General features: G+C 46.4%; 1 protein-coding gene across 1 annotated transcript; it reads right to left on the bottom strand.

The window, feature by feature from the left end:
* Positions 1-22,058: 22,058 nt before the first annotated feature.
* LOC146181887 (putative defense protein) lies at positions 22,059-26,117 on the bottom strand. The gene is made up of 4 exons (XM_084575566.1): positions 25,919-26,117; positions 22,689-22,822; positions 22,200-22,291; positions 22,059-22,128 (listed from the first exon to the last, which is right to left on the bottom strand). The coding sequence occupies exons 1-4, from the start codon at positions 26,115-26,117 to the stop codon at positions 22,059-22,061; spliced, it is 495 nt and encodes a 164-aa protein (XP_084431692.1).
* Between the last annotated feature and the right edge of the window lie 204 nt (positions 26,118-26,321).

A 26,321-nucleotide genomic window follows, 5' to 3' on the forward strand; every position in this document is an offset into this window, starting at 1 on the left:
GTGCAGCCACGTGCAAGTTCATTCTCGCATAGCGAGAAGACGAGTCTTGAGATGCCGATTTCGCCGAGAACGAAACCAAAGAAAAAAAAATGAAAGTACACAAACACGCAATATAGGAGCAGAAAAGAATAGGTAGAACAAGGCCTTAATCCAAGATAATTGCAATCCTGTAATTGTTTACTTATTTAATTGTCCGTTATTGGTAGCCGAATTCTCCGTGTGCTAAGCTGCCACTCTTTCAAACTGTGCTTCGGTTTCACTCGTCTCCATTGCCTTCATCTCCTCTGACAAATTTGTCTCGCGCTGCGCTTGGGATGTCCTCTTCATGTCTTCTGACATAGTTGTCCCAAAGACCATAATCATAGGCTTCCTTCCATCTGATAAAATACAAAGCTTACGTTCTTCGCTAAACATGACAGGACGTGTCAAACAATGCTAAAATTAGCAGACTAGCTAAACAAGTGCTAATTTTGTCTTCTGTATGTATATCTGTGCTTGGCCAAACAAAATCATCACGAAACCTTTTTTGTTACTTGGACAAGCTGGTGACATGCAACACTCAGTAGGAGTCCAAATAAAAAATCGGAGTAAATTCATGCACGAAAGTGAGCTCGACACATAGTTGGCAAAATTAATGCATTTTAATTGGCGATGGTGCGAAGAGAAATGAGGCGCTAAACATCGTTGCTGCTGCCGAACCGAGCCACACGCTATAAATGACGTGACTGCATTCAGTGTTGAAATAATGACAAAGCAGCTCTTCATTTCTCGCATTAGCTCTGTTCTCGGATCTTCAGTGCATCTTACGGATTTGCGCGTTCGCTGGAGCAATCTGTCATGCATTCTACTTCAGTTGCACGGCTTACCACGGCCCATCTTGAGTCCGAAATAGTGCGCGAGCGACATGAGAAGAACTGCGCAGGTTAGGAGTAGCCATGGTGGAATCACCAGCTTTCGAGACTGCCGTCGCCCTTCATCAGCCTCTTGGCGGTGCCACTCTGCCTGCTGAAACCCCGGCACGGCGCTGTCAACCCCTAAAGGCTCAGAAAGAGTCTGAGTTGACACACTTGATCCTACAGAATGGCCGTCCACATTCACTTGCGTGGAGGAATCCCGCTTTTCTGGTACAGTGGTCGACCCGTCGCAGTTTAAGAGCGCGGGGTTGATGTTTCGCCTCTCCGAGGGTGGGCTGTGATCCATGCAGGACCTTGGCTTCCACTTTGTCCCTCTTCCGTGCTGTCCAGTTTGAATGGACTTAACGCAAAATGGATCGGTCCGCAAAGGCCTGCGAAGCCTAACGAATCCGCTTTCCAGCCTGTGAGAGGGCTCCGAGAAATCCACCGAACAAGGCGACTCTTCTAGAAGCCCGGACATGGGCGACTTGATTCTGATTTTGGGACGGGCACCGCTCATTTGCTGCTGGACTTCGCCGGTGTCCCCCAACTGGAAGCTTTTTGTGCAGGGTGTGCTACGAAAGGTAGCATTTAGTGAGTCACCATCTACTGAGTTTGCAAGCTGGGGTTCCTTGAAAGTGATTCCGTGCACTGGAGAATCCGATTCTGTGGCATCATATGTCGTTATCGGCACAGTCATGCTGGCGGGCCCTGCTTCAACAGTTTGACGATAGCAAGTTAGGCTATCTAATTTCCCACCGGTATCTTCCGGTAGGCATGTCTCATTATCATGCGCTGTGTTAATTAAACCGTCTTGAAGAGTTGGAGCTTCTGGCGGGTGGCCGTGGATAGTTTGAGGATCCGCAGATGATTCAAGGGCCCGGTCAAGAACTGAGGTGTAGCCAGTTTTTCTTGTTTCCTGACTAAAATAACACGTAGCATGCGGCATGTGCTGTATTGTTTCATCCTGTATTTTAGGCTTCTCTTTTTCCAGGATGAGGTCTTTGGGGAGAATGGGCGCTACACCCTTCGGTTCATCCGGTATCCGAACAGTGGGTTTTACGCACTTGATATCTACCGGAAGGCATGGTGTCATATCTAGCTCTTTGGCCGATGCTCTGCGTTTTTCCTCTTCGCGGATGACAAGATTTTGGAGAATTGATGCCACATCATTGTCTTCACCCGCATGGTATGGTATCACATCTGGATTTTGTTCCGCTGCTTTACGGTGGTCTTTCTGGCGTATGAAATTTTTCACGGGGACTGGAGTGACATATTCTCCATCCCCTGATTTAATAGTAATGTTTTCGGGAATCACACACATAGAGGGGCATTCCGTGGCATTGACATTCTCAGCCTGTGCTCTAACCTTTTCCTGTGGGCTAAAGGGATATTTCCGGCTGACTGCTTTCTCACTCTTCTTTTCATCCAACGTGCTACTCCTGGTTTTTTCGCGGCTGATGTATCTCGGAAGGTGCGGTGGCACGGCTAGATCTTTCTCGGAGCTCCTGTCCCAGCTGAGGTATTTCTGTAGGACCGGAGTCACATATTCCTTTTCCATCAACGTTTTAAACTGCGGGCTATTGCAGCTGCGATATCGCGTAGCACATGTGTGGGAGGCGCTTGGCTCCCTATCGGACGCTTTATCTTTGCGACGTTCGTCTTTTGCGCCGATGAGACTTTGCGAGAGCATTGGCGTCACATCTCTTCCTTCATCCCGTGAATTAATGCCGATGTTTTCGCGCCTCACATATCTCGGGTGGCATGGCGTCTGATCTATCTTTTCACCATTTGTTTTAGGCTTGCCCTCTTCGTTGGTGAGGTACTCCTGGTGGTACTCTGTACCATGCTTCTCTTCGAGCGATTTGTTAATCGCGTTTTCTTCGTGTCTGTCATGTCTCGGACGGTATGGTATCATATCCATCTCTTCACCCCGTGATTTAGGCTTGCCTTCTTTGTGGATGTCATAATTGGGGAATATTGACATCACATCTGCCTGTGTGTCCGGCGTCTTAATGCTGCCGATTTCGCGGTTGAGTTGTTTGGGAAGAGTCGCTGTTATATCTTCTACAAGCAGTGGTGTAGCTATGTATTGTCCGGAAGCAGGAGAGCTTGGAGGGTATAGTGTAATATCTCTCTTTGCGTCCGGTAACTTGCACTCTTCATTTTCTCGGTTAAGGCTCTTCGGACGGCAACATACCACATCCAGCTCATCACGCGGCGTACTCGAGCTGTTCTTTACAGGTTCAGCATTGCTGCCGACGATAGCGCTGAAGGAGCAGTTCTTACTTGTGCTAGTACCATTGCTTCTTGCTTCGAACGAGTCTTCACGGAGCGGCTTTTTCTCCGGCTTGACTTGTCCCTGATCCTTGCTTGATGCAGTCGAGCGCCTAAGATTGGCAACTTCGGATACTGTTGGAGGAGTCATGTCTTCTTCCGTTATGATGCTGACGGCTCTGATTGATGCCGTGTGTCCTGCATCACTGTCACCCATGCTACGTTTGCATACCTTCGAATACTGAGGAGTTGGTGGCGCCTTGAATTTGAATTCAGATGAAAGTTTGGTAATTTGCGGTGCGTCGTCTTTGTAACTCAAAGTCGCCAGGTCTCCAATGCCTTTGTCACCCACTACCTCGGGTCTTGCCTCCGCACAGCTCGTTGCTGTTCGAAGAGGTGATGTGTGGGAAGGATTGCGGATGACCAGGTCCTTAGCGTAGTCCTCCAAGGCCACAGTCGGAGGGACGGGTCCTGCGGACGCTGTCGAGATTCCCGAGCCAACGGAACATTGCGATGGAGAATCAGCAGACTTTCGCCTACTTTTACGAGTGAAGTAATAGTGGAACACTTTCTTGGTTTTCTTTGCAGGCTTCGTGGGCGGCTCGATTGCGTCGCACTGCGATGGCGGCTCGGTCACGGCTACCTTTTCTTCTGTAGTTGGTTCCTTGCTGACTTTCTCTCGCGTGCGACCACCACCCAGGATAGAAGGGAGGTAGCGCCCTCGGGATGGTGGCTGCCGACGATCTTCCATCTTTTTCGGGGCGCCTTCAGGACGGTTCCTCCTTATGGAACGAATCTTCAACCCCCGCAGTAAGCAGGGTGCAGTGTGAGCGTGCGAGCTTCTGCTTTGTCTTCGCTCATTGCACATGGCCACTGTGCTTTTCGGATGCGCAAGCAGCGATAACATAATTTCAAAGAAAGAAATGCTCCGTTATTTGATTTTTGGCTATACTCAGCTGTGCCCCCTAGCCAGGAAACATGGGAAATTTTTTGCATCATGTGCTGAATGAGGAGGTTTCTTGTTTATGTTTATGGGTATACACATAAACATAAAAATAGACGTAAAGAGTAAGCCATGCGGATAGCGCACGATATCCTTACTTGCTCATGCCCCATAAAAGACAATGCATGACAGCACATAAACAGTAAGCTAAGCTATCAATAATTGTACCTCACTTGTCATGTGTGGCATTTTGAGGGACGAGAAAGTAGAAGAAACAATACGGTGCGCTTAAACAAATTAAGACAGTGGCAGTGTGCTGAAAATTACTAGTTTAGTTCATGGTATAGATCAAGGTCAAATGTTAAATTAAGGTAGAAGTCAAGGACAAGTGTCAGGGGATGACACTCATTGGTCAGTTCTAGGTTAAGCTATATGGGCCTTAGTTTAAATTACCCGTGCGAGGCCATGTAGTTGTGATATTACGAAACAGCTTAGCCAATCACAGCAATTGAACACAATGTTCGACGGTATTTTATTCTCATGTTTCATGTTACTTTTATATGCAAGGAGATGCCCGAGCTGGACGCTCAATCCGACTCTCTGATGCCATCTGGTCTTGTGACGTCATACAACCCAACGACCAATCAATGCCCAGCTTTGTTGCATGCTAGCTACACCCTGTCAGATGTATGCTGGTGGTTTTTTTAGACGGCCGGTTTCAAGGACGTCCTAGTGTTGAGGTGGTTGCTGTGACAACCTCTGTATGTCGGTTGCTATGGCAACGGCCAATTATGTCGTTCGTATTAATGACTGCACGGAATAGCTTAGCCAATCGGAGCGACGGTAGACGAAAAATTTACTGCTGCGCTTAATTGTTTATTTATTTATTTTTAATGCCCTCAGGGTACAGGCGTACGTTCTATAAATATAGTTAAACTAGAAAAAGAACATGTTGAGATAATATAATAATGCAAAGCTAAAAAAAAACTGAAAAACAATTTCACTGCTGGAGTTGGCACGCGCACACGCACAAAATAAAATAAAACAACAAGGAACAACAAGATACAAAGTGTAATTTTAAGGAAGGCAGCATTAATGTCGAGAATATCCCATCAAGAACATGAAATGTAAAAGGAAACAGAATACACAATGCTAATAAAAAATAAAAATGCAAGAAGTTTCAACAGTATACAGTCAAAAAAAGTTTTGCAACGCGGATTAAAAATTTTCTTCGTCAGTTATTCTTGTTAGTGATATAGACAGGTTATTCTAATCATGATATGCACGAGGAAGAAAGGAGTTAGAATAGGTAACTGTGTTTGAGTATGGAATGTGTACCTTTTTACTGTAGTTACGGCGAAATGAGATGTGCGACGCTGGTTGAATCCATACGGAGCGCAATGATGAATAGTGATGATACATTTTTATGAAAAAGTGACAAATGGGATAGCTTTCTTCGAATTGATAGAAGCGGGAGATGTAAGTTATGTTTTCATGTCGGTAACGCTGGCTGTCCTTTGATAGTTATTTAAGATGAATCGGGCTGAGCGTTCTTGTTTTACTTCAATGGACTGTATGATGTTTACTTGACCGGGATCAAGAAAAGAAAACATGATGCGTATTCGAGTTGTGGACGGTTGTATGTGGTATACATAATTAATTTTAATGATGATGGTGCAAGGGAGAAATACGAAGAATATATCAAGTGTACGATTGGCTTTAACAATGATGCAATTGAGATGTTGCTTCCAAGATATATTATTACACCAAGGTAGCGGTATGATGTAACAGACCGTAATTAGACGTTATTAAGCATAAACGTGGCACTACAGAATTTAGTGCGGGATACCAACATTGATTTGCATTTGTTAATGTTTAACTTCATACACCAACTACTGCACCATTCGTTAATATTATTAAGGGCATTCTGAAATAATGAAGACAGAGTGGACTAAGCCCGAAGGTGAATTAACTTCATTAGTAGTTACGAAGTGAACGTGGGATGTGAGGAGAGATCGAATCCACTCAATAACTACAGGGTCGATGTTTGGGAAGCTTAGCTTATAAAAAGCCATGCGTGGGTTACTTTGTCAAATGCTTTGGAGAAATCAAGAAAATACAGACAGTTGAAAATCCAGTCTAGATAGGCATATAGATCATTAGTGAAAGTGACAAACTGAGTTTCAGAAAATATTTTATTACGGAATCCATGCTGCGAACTTCAAAAAACAAAGTTGTGAGTTTCGAGAAAGTTAGCGATATGTGTGCATATAATGTGCTCCATGAATTTTGCATGGAACTGATGTAAGGAAAATCGGCCTGTAATAGAAGGGATCATGCGTTTAACCTAACTTTTGGATGAGGATAACTTTTCCAGATTTCCAGTCATGAAATGTGGTGCCATGGTTATGTGATTCTGAAAAAAAAAATTGCGGTCTAGTATTATTGAGCAATATTCTAGCGTACCTTGCAAACATTATATTGGTCTCAACATAGCGCGATAATTTGGATTTTAATTTATTTATTATAGCCTTGATACACCTCGAATGGAAAGTTATGCGGTCTATGATGTGATAATTCTTAGTTTTCACAACTGGCATTTGAGTGGGGAGCATAGGGGACAAAAATGACTGAACGAATCTGTCGGTTAGTGAATCTGAACACAGACGAGGAGACACTGAGTCCCCAGAACTTGTGAGCAGTGATAAGACATCCTTACCAGTGTTACCTCGCATTAAATCCCAAAGTTGCTTTGGAGTAGCCTTTAGTAACTGTGGAATGGTGTTTAAAAATGAAAGCTTAGCTGACCTTAAAATACTATGCATGATTTCGCCATCTCTTTGTAACTTAACCAATCAGTAAGTTTTGAAGAGTGGTTCAGTTCAGTTATTTCAGTCGTTCAGTCGTGTCCGACTCTTCGTGACCCTATGGACCATGTCACGCCACGCTTTCCGGTCTCTCACTATCTTCCTAACATCACATAACTTCAGCTGCAGTGCCTCGAGGATGCCATCTAACCATCGCGTTCGCTGCCTACCCCTTCTCCGGCGACCCTCAACCTTTCCCAACATCAAATCTTTCTCCAGCGACTCCTCTCTTCTCATCAGATGACCAAAGTAGCTGAGCTTTAACTTTAGAATTTGACCCTCCAATGAGCAGTCAGGGTTTATGGTCGACAGTATCGATTGATTTGACCTTCTGGCAGTCCAAGAAACTCTCAAGAGTCTTCGCCAGCACCACAATTCAAACGCGTCAATTCTTCGGCGGTCAGCCTTTTTCACAGTCCAACTCTCGCATCCATACATCACAACTGGAAAGACCATAGCACGAGTTATACGGATCTTGGTTGGCAGACTAATATCTCTGCTCTTTACTAGGCGGTCAAGGCTAACCATTGCTCTCTTTCCCAGAAGCAGGCGTCTCCTAATTTCATGGCTGCAGTCTCCTTCCGAGGTAATCTTGGAGCCCAAGAAGAGAAAATCTGTCACAGCTTCCACTTCTTGTCCATTGATGCTCCAGGAATTGATAGGGCAAGACGCCATGATCTTTGTCTTTTTAATGTTCAGTTTAAGCCCAAACTTCTCACTCTCTTCTTGTACGCGCATTAGAAGTCCGTAGTGGAGGGCTACGGAGTAATTTCGATCCCCAGGTGATCGAAATTACTCCGCAGCCCTCCACTACGGCTCCTCTTTCTCTCTTTCCACTTTCACTCCCCCCTTCCTCTTTCCCTTACGGCGCGGTTGAGGTGCCCACAGAAAACAAGTGAGACATTTACCGCGCCTTTTCCTTCCTATAAATAAATCAGTTTTTTGAGTTCCACTTCACTTTTTGGTTAGAGTGGTTAGCTGAACGAAAAAAACCCTTCTTATTTTATAACCTTTTTATATGTGTGTTGTACCAAGCTGCTTTATTGCTGGCGTCGGAAGCTGTAAGGGGGACGTATCGAATGATTAATTTGAAAAAAATATTATTACGGCACCACTTTCTCTCAATTCGCTTTTACACCTGCGTTCCTCCATTTCGTTACGGGGCGATTCAGGTGTCCACCGAAACAGGTCTGACAAGCAGTGCGGCTTTCCCTTCCTGTGAATCAATTAATATTATTATCATGATATTATTTCAAAATCTGCTGATTGAAAGGCAGTATTAATGTGGATATCGCGGCTATACTACAAGCTTTCGCTCGTATCACTAAGTTAAAGCCTTGCTTAAGCCCTCACAATTTTTTAACCTGCACTCTTTTGACATCTTTAGTGGCTAGCAGCTTACAAATTCATTTCTTTTTGAGGGCCTTAAGCCTTAATCATTTTGCGGAGGCCGAGTAGTGCTTGTGCTGAAGGAGGGCGCAGTGCCCTCACTTCCAGATTCTTGGCGTCCTATCACTTGTGACTACAAGTTGGTCGCATCGATACCTGTCAGACGTTTGTGCCCTATCTTGGTAGATTTCGTTTGCCTTTACCTGTCATGTACTGCGCTGCGCCTTCAATCTTGTTGTTATTGTTGTGACTGCGCCTTCAATCATGCTGTTATTGTTGTGGCTGTGGGAATAAAAGCCCCGCCGGGGTGGTGCAGTGGTAAGACGCCCGACTACTGTGCCGGACCGGGTTCGAACCCGACCTCGGCGGCTGCGTTTAGATGGAGGCGAAACGGAGAGGCGTCGTGTGCTGTGCGATGTCAGCGCGCGTTAAAGATCCCCAGGTAGTCTAAATTACTCCGTAGCCCTCCACTACGGCTCCTCTTTCTCTCTTTCCACTTTCACTCCCACCTTCCTCCCCTCCCTTACAGCGCAGTTGCGGTGTCCACGGAAAACAAGTGAGACAGTTACTGCGCCTTTCCCTTCCTATAAATAAATCAGATGTAGGAATAAAAAAAAAAGAAAATGAACGGGCCCGCTACTAGCTGAGCCACCTCCGCTGCCTCGTGCGGACAGAAGAGAAAATAGAGAAGAAAAAGAAGAGGGAGAGAAAGACGAGACAGCGTCTTGCCAGATAGGGTATTGTACCCAATGACCAGTGTGCGAACTGCGGTGCTCTGGAGAGCCTCTCGCATGCTTTTTGCGAATGTGTAGTAGCGAGAACAATGTGGCGGCTCGCACGTCTGGATGAACTCCTGCGTCAGGCGCCGGCGCAACCCTTTCGAACACCTTCGTTATCCGACTCTGATCTACATTCAAGACCCTCAACACTCGGCGTATCACACTGAAGTTTGGACGCCTAGACAGTGTTACACAGTGGCCACCGCTGCAATACACTTTGCGAGATTTTGGAGTAATACGTACCACAACGACACACGAGAATTTTTAAAATTCCTCTAATCCTCATAGGGCAGCTATGGTGACCTTGTAGCCGCTGGTGCGCGGTAGGGTGCTGTTTGCGGCCACCTTTTGGACAATTGAAGCTATCTTGCGCCACCTGAAATAAGAATAAACAAAGTTAAGGCAAGCAAGAACAATTCTCTCCCTCTTCGAGAGAAAGACGCGCGCCGGAACAACAGCCGTTGTCCGCCACCACCGTAGCGGTGGTGGGTGCAATGACGGCCTACAACAGATAAAAATCAGTGGCTGGCTAGCCCTAGCCGCAAGAGGTATTGACCTACCGTAACAGCCCCGTAGGGCCAGGAACTGCCACCCTTCGCCATGCAACAAACGTACAAGTCCATTTGAAGCGTTTCGTGTGGCTACTGCACATCATTTGGCGCCTAGCTGTGCTATATACGTTTTGTCAATTTTTTGGTTCTTGGTGAGCTTAGGCGAACTTTTTTACGATCTTGTGAAAAATATTTCACGTTGCGTAAGTAGCTAGACGTAACAGATGCATCAAATAAAATATTACTGGTACAGGAATTCAAGTATTGCGCATTATGTAAATTACATCTTTATCCCCCGTACCGTGCCCTGTAGAGTAGGCTGCGCAATGTTTCCGATGGACAACCGTCTGTCCTTGCAGTGCATTGCTACTGCGTATTTATGTTACCGCGAGGTTGCCGAGACAAAGTCTACTCTTGATACAAACCTATCAGATGTTGGTGTAGGCGACCTACCAGCCATACGCATCAGCGAACTAGTTGCCGTTCGCAGGCTTTCAGCTGATAAGCAACGAGAGACCGCTGTCCCCAAATGACGAACGAGGGCAGCTTGTCGGTTATCAAATGAAGTGCAAGATTTTGACTGCCTCAGGCGCTGGGGCGTCCTTCCCACAAGACAGCGCCTCGCCAGATGGGGTACTGTACCCAATGACCAGTGTGCCAACTGCGGTGCTCCCGAGAGCCTCTTGCATGTTTTTTTTTTCGAATGTGTAGTTACGAGAACAATGTGGCGGCTCGCATGTAGGATGTTTAACGTCCGCACGAACCCCGGCGTCAGGCGCCGGCGCAACCCTTTTCAAAACCTTGTGTTCACTGTGGTTCTGTTTGTGTTGTGGCGTCGCAGGTGCCTCGCTGAGGCGCGCCGCACTCCCGTCTGCGCAATGTACCCAGCCTTGCAGAGGCTGCGCCTCGTCGTCTGAAAGTATCTGTCTGGACAGTCAGAAACGGACGGCGAGACGCGGTTTCTGCGGCGCTGGCACACGCGCTTCTACGTTGTACGGTGGAGCAGACTTGAGATGCATGTCGTCCTTTATTAGAGCCCCCTCCCCTCTACTGTTTTCCCCTCTCTGGGGAATCATGTTTTAATTCCAAAGCATTACTTCGCTATGTTCACAGATTTCTGTCGGCAGAGCGTGTCCGCAGGCCATGTCTTGCAGAGGCTGCGCCTCGTCGTCTGAAAGTATCTGTCTGGACAGTCAGAAACGGACGGCGAGACGCGGTTTCTGCGGCGCTGGCACACGCGCTTCTACGTTGTACGGTGGAGCAGACTTGAGATGCATGTCGTCCTTTATTAGAGCCCCCTCCCCTCTACTGTTTTCCCCTCTCTGGGGAATCATGTTTTAATTCCAAAGCATTACTTCGCTATGTTCACAGATTTCTGTCGGCAGAGCGTGTCCGCAGGCCATGTCCGCAGACCGTGTCTGCAAAATCGTGTCCGCAGCCGTTGTGAGTAACTGAGAAGTGTTAAAGGGTAATAAGTGGTGTCAATCGATAGAAGGGGACATAATATTGTTGCTTAAAAATAATTAGGCCAATAAGGTAATTAGGTAATTATTTAGAATAACTTGTTCACAGGACAGGAAAGGCGCAATATCTGCCACACTTGTTCTGTGGACACCTGAACCGCGACGTAAAGGAAGGGAGGTTGGTTCATAGGAAGGGAAAGGCGCAGTATCTGTCACACTTGCTCTGTGGACACCTGAACCGCGCCGTAAGGGAAGGGATGAAGGTGGGAGTGAAAGTGGATAGAGAGAAAGGGGGGGGGGGACCGTAGTGGAGGGCTACGGAGTAATTTCGACCACCTGGGGATCTTTAACGTGCGCTGACATCGCACAGCACACGGACGCCACTTCGTTTCGCCTCCATCGAAACGCAGCCGCCGAAGCCGGGATTCGATCCCGGGAACTCCGGCACAGTAGTCGGGCGTCTTACCACTGCACCACCCCAGCGGGGCAAAAGAAGGGAGGAAGGTAGGAGTGAAAGCAGAAAGAGAGAAAGGGGTGCCGTAGTGGATATACTGTCAATGATGTGACGTCACGCAACCGAAATTAGAGCCGAAAAATGGGCATAAGAAGGCATTGGCGCGCCATTTGAAAGTGCCAAAGACTAAAATGGGTAAACAAGTAAATATGAGGTAGACAATGTGACGTCACGCAACCGGAAGTCGAGCCGAAAAAGGGCATAGGAAGGGATTGGCGCGCAATGTGAATGTACGAAACGAGGTAGACAATGTGACGTCACGCAACCGGAAGTAGAGCCGAAAAAGGGCATAGGAAGGGATTGGCGCGCAATGTGAATGTACGAAACACTAAAATGGGCAAACAAGAAGTGAATTAAGCAACTAGGAGCAACCAGAAGGAACCAACAACAGCATCCGTGCTTTCGAATTATTCCAATGCAGATTCTGCAGTGCTCTTGAATTTTTTCAGTTTATTATGTATATTTATCATAGAGAACCCGACTTCGGCGGTTGCGTTTCGATGGAGGCGGAACGGAGCGGCGTCCGTGCGCTGTGCGATGTCAGACCACGTTAAAGATCCCCAGGTGGTCGAAATTTCCGGATTCCTCCGCTACGGCGTCTCCATAGCCTTTAGTTGCTTTGGGACATTAAATCCCACAAAACCAAACCAAAACCAAACCTAATTATCTTAGATTATTTTGTACAGGGCTTTGGTCTCTGAGTAATGTGCGTTTTCGTATGTATGTATGTACCCAATAAACTCCTCTTTGTATCAGCCTTAGTTCTCGATGTGTCTTTTTTACCTTCATTGGAATGAATACTCCGCGCATATTATTTGTTCAGCATGTGTGTTCATGTTGTGCACGTATGATGACGATTCCTGCTGCCTCCACCATTTTATAATTATCGATATCTCTGTGATTGATAGTTGCAAAGGTTCTTAGCTGGTCACACGAAACAGGACGTAGTGAATGATATTAAAAAAAAACTGCTCTTACTCAGAGTTGAAATAAGTAAGGTGAAAGAAGGCCCTTGATTTCGCTCTATAATGACTTAGATAAATCCTGCCAATTTTCGCCAAGGAAAAGCGGCCGCCTTGGCTGGGATCGAGGCCACGTTCTTCTTGTGTTCAGCATCGAGCCCCATAAGCACCGAGCCGTTACAGTGAGGTAGCCGTCCTTTATAAACTGGATACCGAAAAAGCGTGAACGTTTTTTTCGGGCTGCCCAGGAGCTCCGCCCACCAGTCCAGTGCACTGGAAAGTGAAGCACCGTGCTGGCAGCCATATTAGAGAGATTTAGCATACCGTCATCCGCGATCCGCCACCGTGGCTCTCTACCGCGCGTGGGCGGGGCGGTCAAGCTGATTGGTCCCGACGCGGCAGGTCTATGTGCCGACATCCGGTATGTGGCGCCATCTGTCGGCGTCAAGGAGGGTCTGGGCATGCGCAGTGGAACGCGTGGTGGCGGATCCCAGTAGCGGATCGCGGATCACGGTAAGCTAAAACTCTCTATTAGAGAGATTTAGCTTACCGTGATCCGCGATCCGCCACCGTGGCTCTCTACCGCGCGTGGGCGGGGCGGTCAAGCTGATTGGTTCCGACGCGGCAGGTCTGTCTTGGACATCCAGTATGTGGCGCCATCTGTTGGCGTCAAAGGGGGTCTGGGCATGCGCAGTGGAACGCGCGGTGGCGGATCCTAGTAGCGGATCGCGGATCACGGTAAGCTAAATCTCTCTATTAAGTTGGACTCCATTCATAAACAGTACGTTCTGCCAGCCAAAATACATCACGCCTTAAACTTTGATACTGTGCATGCCGCTGGTCTCTAAGCAATTGGAATGCTTTTGAAGCTCGCTTCATTTTCTTGTCTTGAGTTTAACTGCGCCTGGTCGCATTCAGAGCCTGGACGTGCTGCCAACAAGTGCTCCAACTGTTTCGTACCCTTGCCAGCGTGCAGGCCCGAAAGTATCACAGCTTATCAATAGTTGAGTCAACAATTTTCGACAATTATGGCAATTCAAAAATGCTTATTTTTCCAAGCAACTTTGCCATAATACGTCTATTCGATGACGCCACACTTATCACAAAGAAATTTGTCTCCAGAAAGGTCACGTTTAATTGGCCAATCTAAATCCAGTAAGCTGTTGAAGATAGCAAAAACAATAAAATAAAGAAAAAAAGTGAACGATAATTCAGGGACGGCAGAAAAATAAGAGAAAGCAATCACTTGCAACTTAATTTACTAACGACTCAACTGTTATTGGGCGTCTCTCATAGCCTGAGTTGCTTTGGGACGTTAAACCCCACAAACCAACCAACCAACCATCAACTGTTATTGAAACTCATGTTGGAGACATGTGCATTCAGGAACACGCTAGGCAGGTGGGTCACCGCCGCTTGCGGCGGGGGCTGGCCTGCAACCGAATTGGTATCTGTTCTAGGCCGTCATTGCTCCCACCACCGCTTCGGTGGTGGACGACGGCTGTTGCGGCGCGCATCTTCCTTTATGGCATGGTACATATGTAAGCTGAGAATTGTGACAGATAATGTGCCTTTTCTATCCTGTAAATCAATTTCAAACGCCGCTGATGCCTGCTGTACAACGCGTCCTAGACGCCTGGGTCTGCTTCTGTTTGGAGGGAGGTGGTGAAGGGTGGCAGTTCCTGACCCTACGGCTGGGACGGTAGGTCAACGCTGCTTGAGGCGGGGGCTAGCCAGCCACCGAATTCTATTTGTTGTAGGCCGTCATTGAAACCCGCCACTGCATCGGTGGTGGACGACGGCTTTTGTTGCGGCGCGCGTCTTTCTCTCCCTCTTTTTTTACTTACATAGAAATACTTAGAAATAGAACAAGCCCCGCCGGGGTGGTGCAGTGGTAAGACGCCCGACTACTATGCCGGAGTACCCAGGTTCGAACCCGACCTCGGCGGCTGCGTTTCGATGGAGGCGAAACGAAGAGGCGTCCGTGTGCTGTGCGATGTCAGCGCACGTTAAAGATTCCCAGGTGGTCGAAATTACTCCGTAGCCCTCCACTACGGCTCCTCTTTCTCTCTTTCCACTTTCACTCCCATCTTCCTCCCTTCCCTTACGGCGCGGTTGCGATGTCCACAGAAAACAAGTGAGACAGTTACCGCGCCTTTCCCTTCCTATAAATAAATCAGTTTATTTTAGAAATAGAACAAACTTACAAATAAGTGGAACCGAAAAACAACTCTCGAAAATAAGCTAAGCGCCATAAATGGAACAAGAACCCCAGGAAGAAAATAGCCGGGCACAATAGAGAAATAGAGAACTACGCATCAAACTAGAAGGGAAGAGGGAGGATCAAATGTGCGACGAACTAGAGAAGAAAAGAATATGAGCCATCCCAACACTCGGCGGGTGCTGCGTATCGACCGACCTAAGGCATATATATATATATATATATATATATATATATATCACGTGACTGGCACGTTGGTGCGCCACGATTGTGAGCTGCTTGGTTGGTTGGTTCAACGTTTATAAAGTATCTATAAACGTTGGGTTGGTTGGTTCATACGAAGGGAAAGGCGCAGTATCTGTCACATTTGCTCTGTGGACACCTGAACCGCGCCGTAAGGGAAGGGATGAAGGTGGGAGTGAAAGTGGATAGAGAGAAAGGAGAGAAAGGGGAGCCGTAGTGGAGGGCTGCGGAGTAATTTCGACCACCTGGGGATCTTTAACGTGCGATGTCAGCACACGTTAAAGATCCCCAAGTGGTCGAAATTAGTCCGCAGCCCTCCACTACGGCTGCTCCCAACCTGGGTGTCTGTGAACGAAATCAGCTGCTGCGTTGGATTCACAACCCCGTGAATCCGCATTCCCGTGGCTCCGCATTCCCGGCAGCGGATAAAGAATATCAGAGGACGGAGTATCCGCTACTGGATGAACCTATTCTAGTAGCAGAGGACAGGGCCACGCCCTTTGACCTCAAAGAAACACAACGCCTGGGCCAGACAAGATAACCTACGGCATGCTAAGGAACTTAGACGACAACTCTACAGTTCGCCTTGCAGCATATTGTAACAAAGTTTGGGAATCCGGAAGAGTCCCTAAACTCTGGAAACGCGCAAACATTATTTTAATCTGTAAGAAGGGCAACGTCCCTGGTATAGAAAATATTAGGCCAATTTCACTGACCTCGTGTCCAGGCAAAATAATGAAAAAGGTAACTCAGACGCGACTAACTCGATTCGCGGAAGAAAATTTGGAGGACGCTTAAGCTTCGCCTTCAAGAGTGGAACGCGATAGCGTTATTGCACCTCGTCGAGAAAACTTACTAAACGCAAGGGTATTGGGGCATCCTCGCACCGGTACCCGCGCGGCCCGAAGGGGAGAAGCGGGTAAGCGAAGATAGTGATCTAAAGAAAGGAAAGACGCTTGATTCTACAACGTGTGAGGGTGCACGGCGAAACGTCAGGGGCGAGTGGCGCGCCACGTGTCGGGGCAGCGCCGCACATTGCGAGGAGGGGTTCTTCTGTGTTTGCCGCAAGATGGCTCTGCATGTGCGCAGAGCGCAGAAGAAATGTAGCGGAAACGTACTTCGCTACTCGTGTAACTGCGACTTCTGTAAGTAACATGCTCATAATTATCGATATACACTGCAGTATAACGTTCTACGGCATGTTTCTAAGGCAACACCGCATTCACTAGAAGCGCTTTTGTACCGCTTTCAAGCATCGAACTCGTGGCTGAGTGGTAGCGTCTCCGTCTCACACTCCGGAGACCCTGGTTCGATTCCCACCCAGCCCATCTTGGAACTTGCTTCTTATTTATGAAGTGCATGCCGGGATTTATCGCTCATTGGACGCCGACGACACCGGCTTTTCTGCGGCTCCTTAACGCTACCGCGTTAAAACAGCATCTGGCCCCAGAGATGGTAGGTTTCAGACCACACCTTAGCGCTCAAGATACCATGCTAAGGTTCAAACATGATATAATAGACAAACAAAAGACCAAAGATATGAGAGCAATATTGGGCATAGACTTATCCAAAGCGTTTGATAATGTCAGCCACTCGGCTATCCTTGACGGCCTGTCAGATTTTAGCGTAGGAAGGAGGATCTTCGATTACGTCAAATAATTTCTCAAAGACAAAACAGAAACTCTACACATGCAGAGCCTCAGCTTGGAAGAGATTAAATTAGGAAACAGGGAAACCCCAAAAGGGGCCATCTTATCCCCCATCCTATTTAATCTAGATATGAAAGACCTCCCGCGCAAATTAGGAAGCATCGAAGAACGTGTTTGGCTCAATGAGGGCAGCGATGCGCCTATCGAGGAATGTCTCCAGCAGGCAGCCAACACCATAGACCTCCATGCCAAAAGTAAAGGGCTGAGATGCTCCTCGACGAAGTCGGAACTACTAATCATCAGGCCTCGGACGAGAATCTGGATAGAATTGGACCGGAAAAAATTGCGGAAGTAGATAAGATCTGAATTCTGTGCATGCTCATAAGCAAAACAGGAAACAACCTAACGACTATGGCTAAACTAGACGCACACGCAAACCAAGTGGTAGGCATCATTAGAGGTAGAGGGTCAAAGGAGAACCACAAGTAGAGGCTGGTCCAGGCCCTCATCTTGAGTCGGATCTGCTACTCAAACCCATTCTTTAACATAAAAAAGCAGACAAAAACAAGTTAGATGCCATAACAAGAAAATGCTCGAAACGAGCACTGGGAGCAACTCGAACGGCGCCACTCGAATTCCTAAGTCCAACTGAGACAGGACAGCAGATTCTAAGCTGGGTATGTCTACAAGAGAATAGAGGCACTAAATACCAGGCGTTCCATATTGAGTCCAAAATTAGGAAAGCTCTCACGATCTCACCGATACCTAAGAACACGCACCCACAGCACGATCAGGAAAGACGCCAGCACAGAGCCAAACACTTGGTAAGAAAACCAAGCAGAATGCCGCCCGAAACGGTTGCCTTCACAGACGCCGCCCTTGACGATGACGGGAACTCCGTCTCAGTGGTAGTCGACGGGTCCGGAATAGAGCAAGGCAAGATATATTGCACTTTAGTAGACGCCATGGAAGCGATCGCCCTAGCGTGCGTTAGTAGAGACGCGAAGGTGATCATCAGTGACAGCAAATCGGCAATAAGGAATTTCTGCAAAGGCAAAATACCACACTACGCGATGAACATATTATCGAAAACCAACATAGACATAGGAATCATCCTAACCTGGGCCCCCGCTCACTCCAACATACAAGGAAACGAAGCGGCCAACGCCCTTGCCCGAGCGCTCATTATCCGGGGGGACGCCGGCCCCAACCTTACGTTAAGGTCGAGACGCTCTGCGACCTACAACGAAGTCATCCAGTACTACAAGTTAGGACGGCGGAAATATCCACCCTAAAATAGGTCCCTCACGTCCACAGAGGCAGTTAGTTACCTAGCGCCAACCACTTCGTCAAAGCGGCAAACCACTTCGTCTACTAACTCCTGCCCCTTAGGGTGATATCGGGCTCCCTGGAAGCCTGCGAGCGGTACCGGAACTCCGGTGTCACCTCTTCCGGGCAATAAACGTTTTCACCACTACCACCTGGATCAAACCCGGATACTCCGGTTGACTAGCTGAGCATCTTAACCATTGAACAGTTTATGCTCTTGCTTTTCAAAATTTACTGAAAGTTTTCTCACCGAAAGGTGCAACGAGAATAATAACCACTCACAGCGGTTAAAAAGCAACGAAATTGTTGTAAAGAGGAACTAAAAACAAGAGGCACTTTATTTGCGCAGTTAATTAACGCATTGCTAATTGATTCAGCTGCACATGTTTGAAACATAGCATTCTGAAACTGTCTCGTCAATTTTGAGACCATAAGCAGTATAGTCCGATCCCTTGTTAGGTAGACGAAGCCATACCGAATAGGAAGTGCGGCCTTTGACATGGTTCAGCCATCTTGCATGAATGCACCAAGGTTTTGGGCCTTAATTTTGATAATCCAGGGGTAATTAAGAAATTGACTGCCTATCCTGAGGTCATCATTAAGTCGGGTAGACGTCGTGCATGCATTCAACACTGCACAGTCAAAGTTGAGTGCAAGTACTTAAGGTAGTGGCTAGTTATTCACTAGATTATTTAGTAACCTTTAGGTTAATGAAGTATGCAAAATATAATTCGCTATGTGTTACATCGCTGGATAGCTACTGACGAGAGCAAGCTAGTCTGACTGCGATGTGCAAATAATTGTGCAATCTAAAATGTATAGTGTAGTGGTAGCTATACTGATGAGAGCCGGTATAATCTACCACTTTAGATAATTATTTAGTGCAACTCATTAACGATTAAATATGACACAAAATGAAGTACATTGTTGGAGAGTTACTGACGAGCATGTTACACTCACAGCATTGCTTGGTTGCTGCCGAACCATGCAGAACAAAACTTAAGCTCGCTAACTATATTTGCACTCTTGAAAGACACCACTTTAACTAAATTGGTGCGTTGCTAATGTTCAATGGGCGCAATTGTCTGGTACACTGCTTCACAGTCGCAAGCGTGTTACCTTTTCCTTTGCAACGATTCTGATGAAAACAAATAAAATACTTTTTTTCTTTTTCTAAAATTGAGCAGAGTGCGAGGCAAGACAGCGCAATTGACAACCACGTGGTCTCTGGTTCCGCTGCACATGTGGTGAGTCGATAAATATCCTGGGTGAATCCATGACAGCATTCGAAAGTATTTCTGTGCTCAAAAAGCGATACTTATTTTCACTTTTGTTGCATTCGAGCATAGTCACTGCTTCGAGTGTCTAGAAATGCGGCCTTTTGTTTGAGCTCAGGTCAAAAGTGGAACAACTATATACCATTTGACATACACGAGGTCGTCTGCGAAGAGCCATTCATCGACAATTGATCGCCACGAAAGGCAATAAGCAGGACCAAAATAAAAGTGCGACAGCTCAAAATTGTGAATAAGGGGAAGAAACACGGTAAACATGATACATTGTCTCCTAACCTAACTCCCATCTTTTTCCAAAACACGATGATTGAGGCAGTGCTAGTGACAGCGCGCTGCAATTAGGACAGGCGAAATAATTTTTTATTACTTGAGAGGCCTAGGGAGAGGAGAGGTACGGTGAATAAGACCTTACCTCTATTTATTTACGTAAGGTTATTTTCAGAGTGATACGCTTTGTATAGGAACAGCTCATAACGGGCACGCTGCCTTATCCTGATGCGTTGCCAATGGTGTACGCGCAGCAACGGCTCCCGCTGTTGGTTAGTATAGTGACGTTACGTTGAGTGCGCTACTGAGGTACTCCCCTGATGGGGCTGGGACAGGTAGGTCACCGCCGCTTGCGGCGGGGGCTAGCCTGCCACAGAATTTTTATCTGTTGTGGGCCGTCATTGCACCCGCCACCGTTTCGGTGGTGAACGACGGCTGTTGTTGCGGCGCGCGGTTTTCTCTCACTCTTTCTTTTCTTTCTTCTCTATTTTCTCTTCTGTCTGCACGATGCAGCGGAGGTATTCTCAATCAATCAATCAATCAATCAATCAATCAATCAATCAATCAATCAATCAATCAATCAATCAATCAATCAATCAATCAATCATGCAGCGGAGGTGGCTCAGCTACAAAGCCAGTAGCAGGCCCATGCATTTTCTTTTCCTTTTTCCTGCAGCCACAACAACAACAGTGCGCTACTGCGGTTTGAAGCGCACTAACGAAATTTTCGGAGCCTTCCACTTTCGATTTCTCTTCTAGCCTGACTTGTCTGGCTAGAACCTTATAAACCAATCTTAAAGGTGTTAGAAGTGGTGTACTATGAAATTCCACGACGAATTTGTTGTGGCGACGAACCCAGAGATGAGGGGAGGGGGCAGGCCAGAAATGTAGTGCGTGTTTTGGAAAGTTGCTGACTCGGCTAACATGAAGGTGGAAATGTTTTAGTAAGTGGTACTTTTTGACCTTCTGTGAAACTACGTTTCAAGAAAACTCCTTTATAACTGTAAGCGTGTAGCCTTTTAAGACGCACCACATTTTCATAAGGACTTGAAAAACAAAAACTTCAAGAAGTGTTCTTTTGTCAACATGGAGCGAGCATCGAGCAATACACCGTGTTTAAACCCAACCATGCGGTATCCGGTCCTGCTTCACACTTAATCAGCTGATAAATATTCGGGATATTTATTCAGAGTATTTTATAACACTTTGATTCTCCAAAAATGTACCAGATCATCAGCGTTGCTATCATCAAGCAATATCTATAACCTCTATGCCCGTGAAATGCGGCATTTTCGGTGAAATCTGCTTAACTGTTTTGTAAGAAGAACATAAAATTTATTGCTTCCAACGAACAGCAGGATATTGGTTTGAGGGATATTGCTTCATCATGTGGCCATGAGCTCGTTGCGTTCAGAGGTTTGGAAGACTGTTGTCAATGCCCAGATCTGTGTGTCCGAAACGGGCATCTTAAACCAGCTAGAAGACACAACAACGAAAAGAGAAGCAAACAAGACGAGAGGCTGGTGAAGCAGAGAAGCTAACAAGACCCAGCTTCGTCTTGTTTGCTTCTATTGTCTGTATTGTGCCTTTTGGCTGGTTTCAGATGAGCCATCACCAACTCGCCCTTTTGTCAACCTTCCGAGCTGGAGCTGAGCAATGCGGTCTCCAACTGGTCTGGATTCAAGAGCTACAAACGTGGAGGAGGAAGGTCTTGACACAAATGCTATGATAGATTGGCATGTTGGCCACACAATTTACAGGAAGGGGAGTAGATACCAGGAGGCATGTTATCATATATTGCGAGATTGTGAAGGTTCTCGGTTGGTGTTCCTTACATACAGCCTCTTGGTTTTTGATGAGGAAAATAGTTGCGGACGAATAGATAGTCTACCTAAGCGGTAGTGTATGGTGATTGCATGAAATGTAATCATACAACCTCTTGCCTTCCGCAGAACGGGCGATGATTCGTCGGGCATGATTGTGGGTCGCCTTGTTCTCTGAATGGGAAGAGGGTGCACAGAGACATATCACTTGAATCTAGAGCAGTATCGTTTTAGACAGCGGTGCGCATATCAGCTTTCTTTATTTCAATTCGAAAGGTTGCCATCGGTGCGCATTTTGATATATCAAATGAAGAGTCCACAGATTTCTACTATGTTGATGCGACTTTTATTGAAGATCTGGCAGTCACCCTCCCTCTGTGCAATTAACTACAGACAAGTTCCGGTCATCTGTAATATGCAACGTATCGTAACAGAGGCTTATTAGTGTTCATATTACACCATCATCGGCACTAGCTTTTTGCAAAGCATCGAGTCTGAACGCAGCAACGAAATTATTCAAAGGTATCATAGATGGCTACGGACACGCCGAAATCCTCGTTGAACAGGATCGCTATATATACTTTATTGTTGATTCATTGCACGAATACGGCGTCGGAGGTGATGCCCTTCCAGAAGACGTAACCAGACTGGACGACAGTAGCACTGCAAAGATTTAAAAAATGAATTCATGTCAATGTTTCCCTCCAAATCGGGATCAAAACACAGAAGCTCACCTGAAGTACACCTGTCCGGTGTAGCCTGGTGGAGCTGTCCAGTACACCACGACCTGCGTCTTGTCGTCCCTGCTGTTATGAGTGATGGCGTTCTGCAAGAATTTAAAGTGGGCCTTTTAATCTCGCTCTTTCGACGCTTTATGGTATGTGAAGGACTACCACCATGTCCCCACTCCCAGTACCACTTAGCATAGTGCAATTCTTTGCACTGTGTGCTGTGTTGTCCTGATCTGTTTCTCGGGTATATATTTATTTCTCTACTGGGTCATTTAACCGTTCTCTGCAGACATATTTTGTACAATAGACCGAAGAACTGCAGGACTCAATTAGCATTAGTGCATTCAGTTGACGTCAACTTCCAGAAACGTTAAGGCGTAGTCATCCTTCTTCAGTCCAACTTTTCCCGATGGGGACAACTTTTAGCTAAATATTCTCAATTGAAGCGATGCGATTGTCCGTGTGCTCAAGAAGGCTCGAGTGGCGACTCACCGCAGTTGCTCCGGTGCAGTCGAGTGTCTTGGTCTGTGCGTCAGGTGTGAAGGTTCCCTGCAGCAGCTCGCTAGTGTGGACGTCGCGAGCCGTGAGAATGAGTCCCTTGAAAGGAGCGCTGCCATACACAGTCACTGAAAAAAATACAGTTTTTGTGATCATTACCCAAACCGGCGCCCATTACGCGAACTTTCTCGACGTAAACCTCAAGCGCGACAATTTGCACTACTAGTGTAATTGAGATTAAATCTTCAGTGTGGTTTGATCATCAGCCATTCTGGTTGCTTAGGGAATACTGAATGCCAAGACACATGTACTTAAATACGCTGTGTCATATATAGTCGAGATTATCTATGTGCCTGTACAAAAGAAGTAGCTGTTTCAAAGACGATAAATCTGAATGGACAATTGAAAACATCATTACCGTCGCCGATACAGTGGCGCTTCTATAGTTAGTTTGCTGACATTGTCATTTGTACTATCCCAAGCACGTTGTGTGCATTGGCGTCAGTCCTGTCCACCTAATGGTAAATGTGCAGTTTCCTAGGTTGAACTGTCGTGGCCCGTAGATAGTCCTTGATTTAGCACTCGGTTGAGTTCTTGCTGTATTTTGGAGGGATCAGAGCAATAGCGCATTAGTCAAGTGTGCACATTGGGTTTTGAAATACCCCTCATCCGCCCGTGCACAATAAATATTCATGTCCACATGTGAGTGTGAGTGCTATGTAGCTTTCGTGGACATGACAATGAATGCACTACAGGGCTTCTGATATTTATCCGCTTCTGTGTGAGGCAGTAAAATCATAGTACGAGGTTCTGCAGTGTGCTGCCTGACGGGCGACCACAGACAATGGAAAAGGCGTGTGTGTTCCTCCGCCGTAATTACACGAAACTACAATTGAAACCCTACTGCACCAGCCGTTTTTCTTGCACATCCAGATGAACCTACAGTACAACGCCGCTTCGTGCTGTGAGATTCTTGCGACATCTCTTGACATTAAATGACGCTCAGAGCAGATTGAAGTCGACGTGTAGTGATAGATGACTGACTGTTCATTAAAAGATGTGCTTCTTAAGTTGAAAAGAAGCAAGAATGGAAAGGCGTCGCCAATGCAGATTCTTTTCACACGCAAAAGGCAGTACATCGACAAATTAACCGCGGATCTCAGAAGCCAGAATACAACGCCAACCGCATCAAAGCTATGATCACGGAGTGGTTTCTGGTACAGACGCTATGAGTTCGTAGCGAGTGTTTAGAAAGCATTTAAATTCAAACTTCTCATAACTGCGCGCGCCTTTTGCTTCTGGACAAGCTTGACATATTACGAAGAAGAAAAGGGCAGCAGAATCTATTTTTCAGAATGGACTACAATAGAGCGGATTTATCGTCGGCCCGCTGTAAAGCATTCGCCGCTCAAGTTTGGTGGTGTTGGCGCTCATATGTGGACGTAACCTGTTGGCACGAGTCATCCTAAATGCCCTGGAAAATGTATTATTGACCATAGCTTTGCATGCTATTGACGAGTCTTTCGAGAGATTTGAAGATAAAAAGTTAGTCACAACCTGTCCTACCCTAGCGAAAAAACCCTATGAGTCACAATAACCTTATACAGATTTCTCATACTAAACTCGTATAAATCTCATGTAATCTCATGATAATATCATTAAATGTATGATAATTATATGAGGTTGTATAAGATATGTATGCGTTTAGTATAAGTTTAGTATAATTCTGTATGAGGTTATTGTGACTCATACAGTGTTTTCGCTAGGGTAGTAATACTACACATGTAGCCGTGCTGTGCAAGGATTATTTTCATTTTTCATATTACTTGGCTCTGTGCGGATGGTTTCTGCTCCCGGCGTCATGGGCCGTACGGGATGGTATCACGCTGGCAATGACAGAAACACGCATAAACCTAACCAAAAGCCAGAGCGCGCTGGTGGACCGGTGGCCGCGCCATCAAATGACGGAGCAGGACGGCGCGCCTGACACTCCGGAACCATTTCAACGGTAGCAATCGAGCCTCAAAAGAAACTGCCTTCTATCACTACATCCATTTTTTTTCCATCTTTTCCTCTCGAATTCCCTTTCCTACACAGAGTAGCATGCCAGCGAAAACTAAACGCCGGCAAAATTCTGTTTTTCATTAAAGGGTCTCTCTATCTCTCTCGGAGCAAGTGGCCTTCTTTATGATTCTACAAAGGGACCTAATAGCCACTGACATCGAGGAAAGCATTAAATATTTTTGGAAGGTGTTGAGCAATGTACAAAACTGATGTATTAACGGAAATAAGGATTACAAAATGGAAGAGAAATAGCCACATCCCACCGCTGAGATGCGAAAAAACGGCCTCCGAACCCATGGCCTCATTCTCCCTGCGTTGTATGCATCTCATAACGAGCGGCTTATTTCCACCACATTGTGTGTATCTCACAAGAAACTCCTCATTTTACCTATCTTGTACCTATTATAACGAGCGCCTCATTTTCTTTACATTATTATATCTCATAAAAAGCGCCCCACTTTCCCTGCATTGTATGTATCTGATAACGAGTGCCTCATTTTCCCTACGTTGTACGTATCATTAAGAGCGCCTCATTTTCCTTATGTTGCATATATCTCACAACGAGCGCCTCATTTTTCCCACGATGTATATATGCATAAGGAGAGCCTCGTTTTCCTTACGTTTGTTTGCCGAGTTCCTTGTGATTGGCCCTTTCCATTTTTTTGTTTCTTTAATTATTAATACCCCAGTGTCACCATCACCAAACACACGTTAGCAAGTCGTGCGCATTATAACGTGTTCACAAACTGCCTCTTTTAACAAGCTTGGCGAAAACGACCCTTCGTGGCTGATGCTTGCTTGCCCGTACGGCAAGCAGAGAACGTGAGTTTCGACCCATATGGCATTTCTACACACGATTGGATCCGATTGGTGACCCTGAAAGCGCGATTATGCACTCAACAGTTAACTGGTGGATTTTCAATTTTGATGCCCTTAAAAACTGCTGAATATTTTTTTTTGAAATTCTTCTAATGAGTATAAGGCGATATTAAATTAAGAGCGCAGAGTGTATGGTTATCGCTTCCTTGGAATGCTTTAACTTAGTGGTTCCTATGTTGCAGAGTGGCGCGAAGAGTGGCAATAAATGTTTTTTTTTTTTTGTACAAACTCGACATATAATCATACCTTGGCATGGTCTTTCTAGTTCACAGCACGCTTACCGGTGACGCGGCCGCCCTGGGCGATGTTGGCGGGCGTCGCCTGGATGACGTACGGGGACTGAGATGTCTGAGGCTGGGAGGTGCCGTGCTTGGGGAGCTCCGTGTTGCACACGCCCGCTGGGGCTCCCGACGGATAGGCGCGGAGGACCGCGGGCAGCAGGGCAGCCACCAGGCAGAAGAGGGGAGTGAGGGACTGCATCTTTCGAGATCCCGACGAAGCTTGAACTGCTTCAAAAATAAGAAAAGGGATTTCATCAGTGCAGGCCTCCCTCACAACATTTCCCCTGCGAAGAATGTTGTACTGCTTGTTAAGAAATATTACTTCGCCTGTACTCATGTTGCATTGTATTTGACACTATAGACTTTGACATTATCGCGCATGATGACTACTGAATTTTCGACG

This window comes from Amblyomma maculatum, chromosome 8, assembly GCF_055883805.1.
Source record: "Amblyomma maculatum isolate TAMU_Amacu chromosome 8, ASM5588380v1, whole genome shotgun sequence".
Taxonomy (NCBI): domain Eukaryota; kingdom Metazoa; phylum Arthropoda; class Arachnida; order Ixodida; family Ixodidae; genus Amblyomma; species Amblyomma maculatum.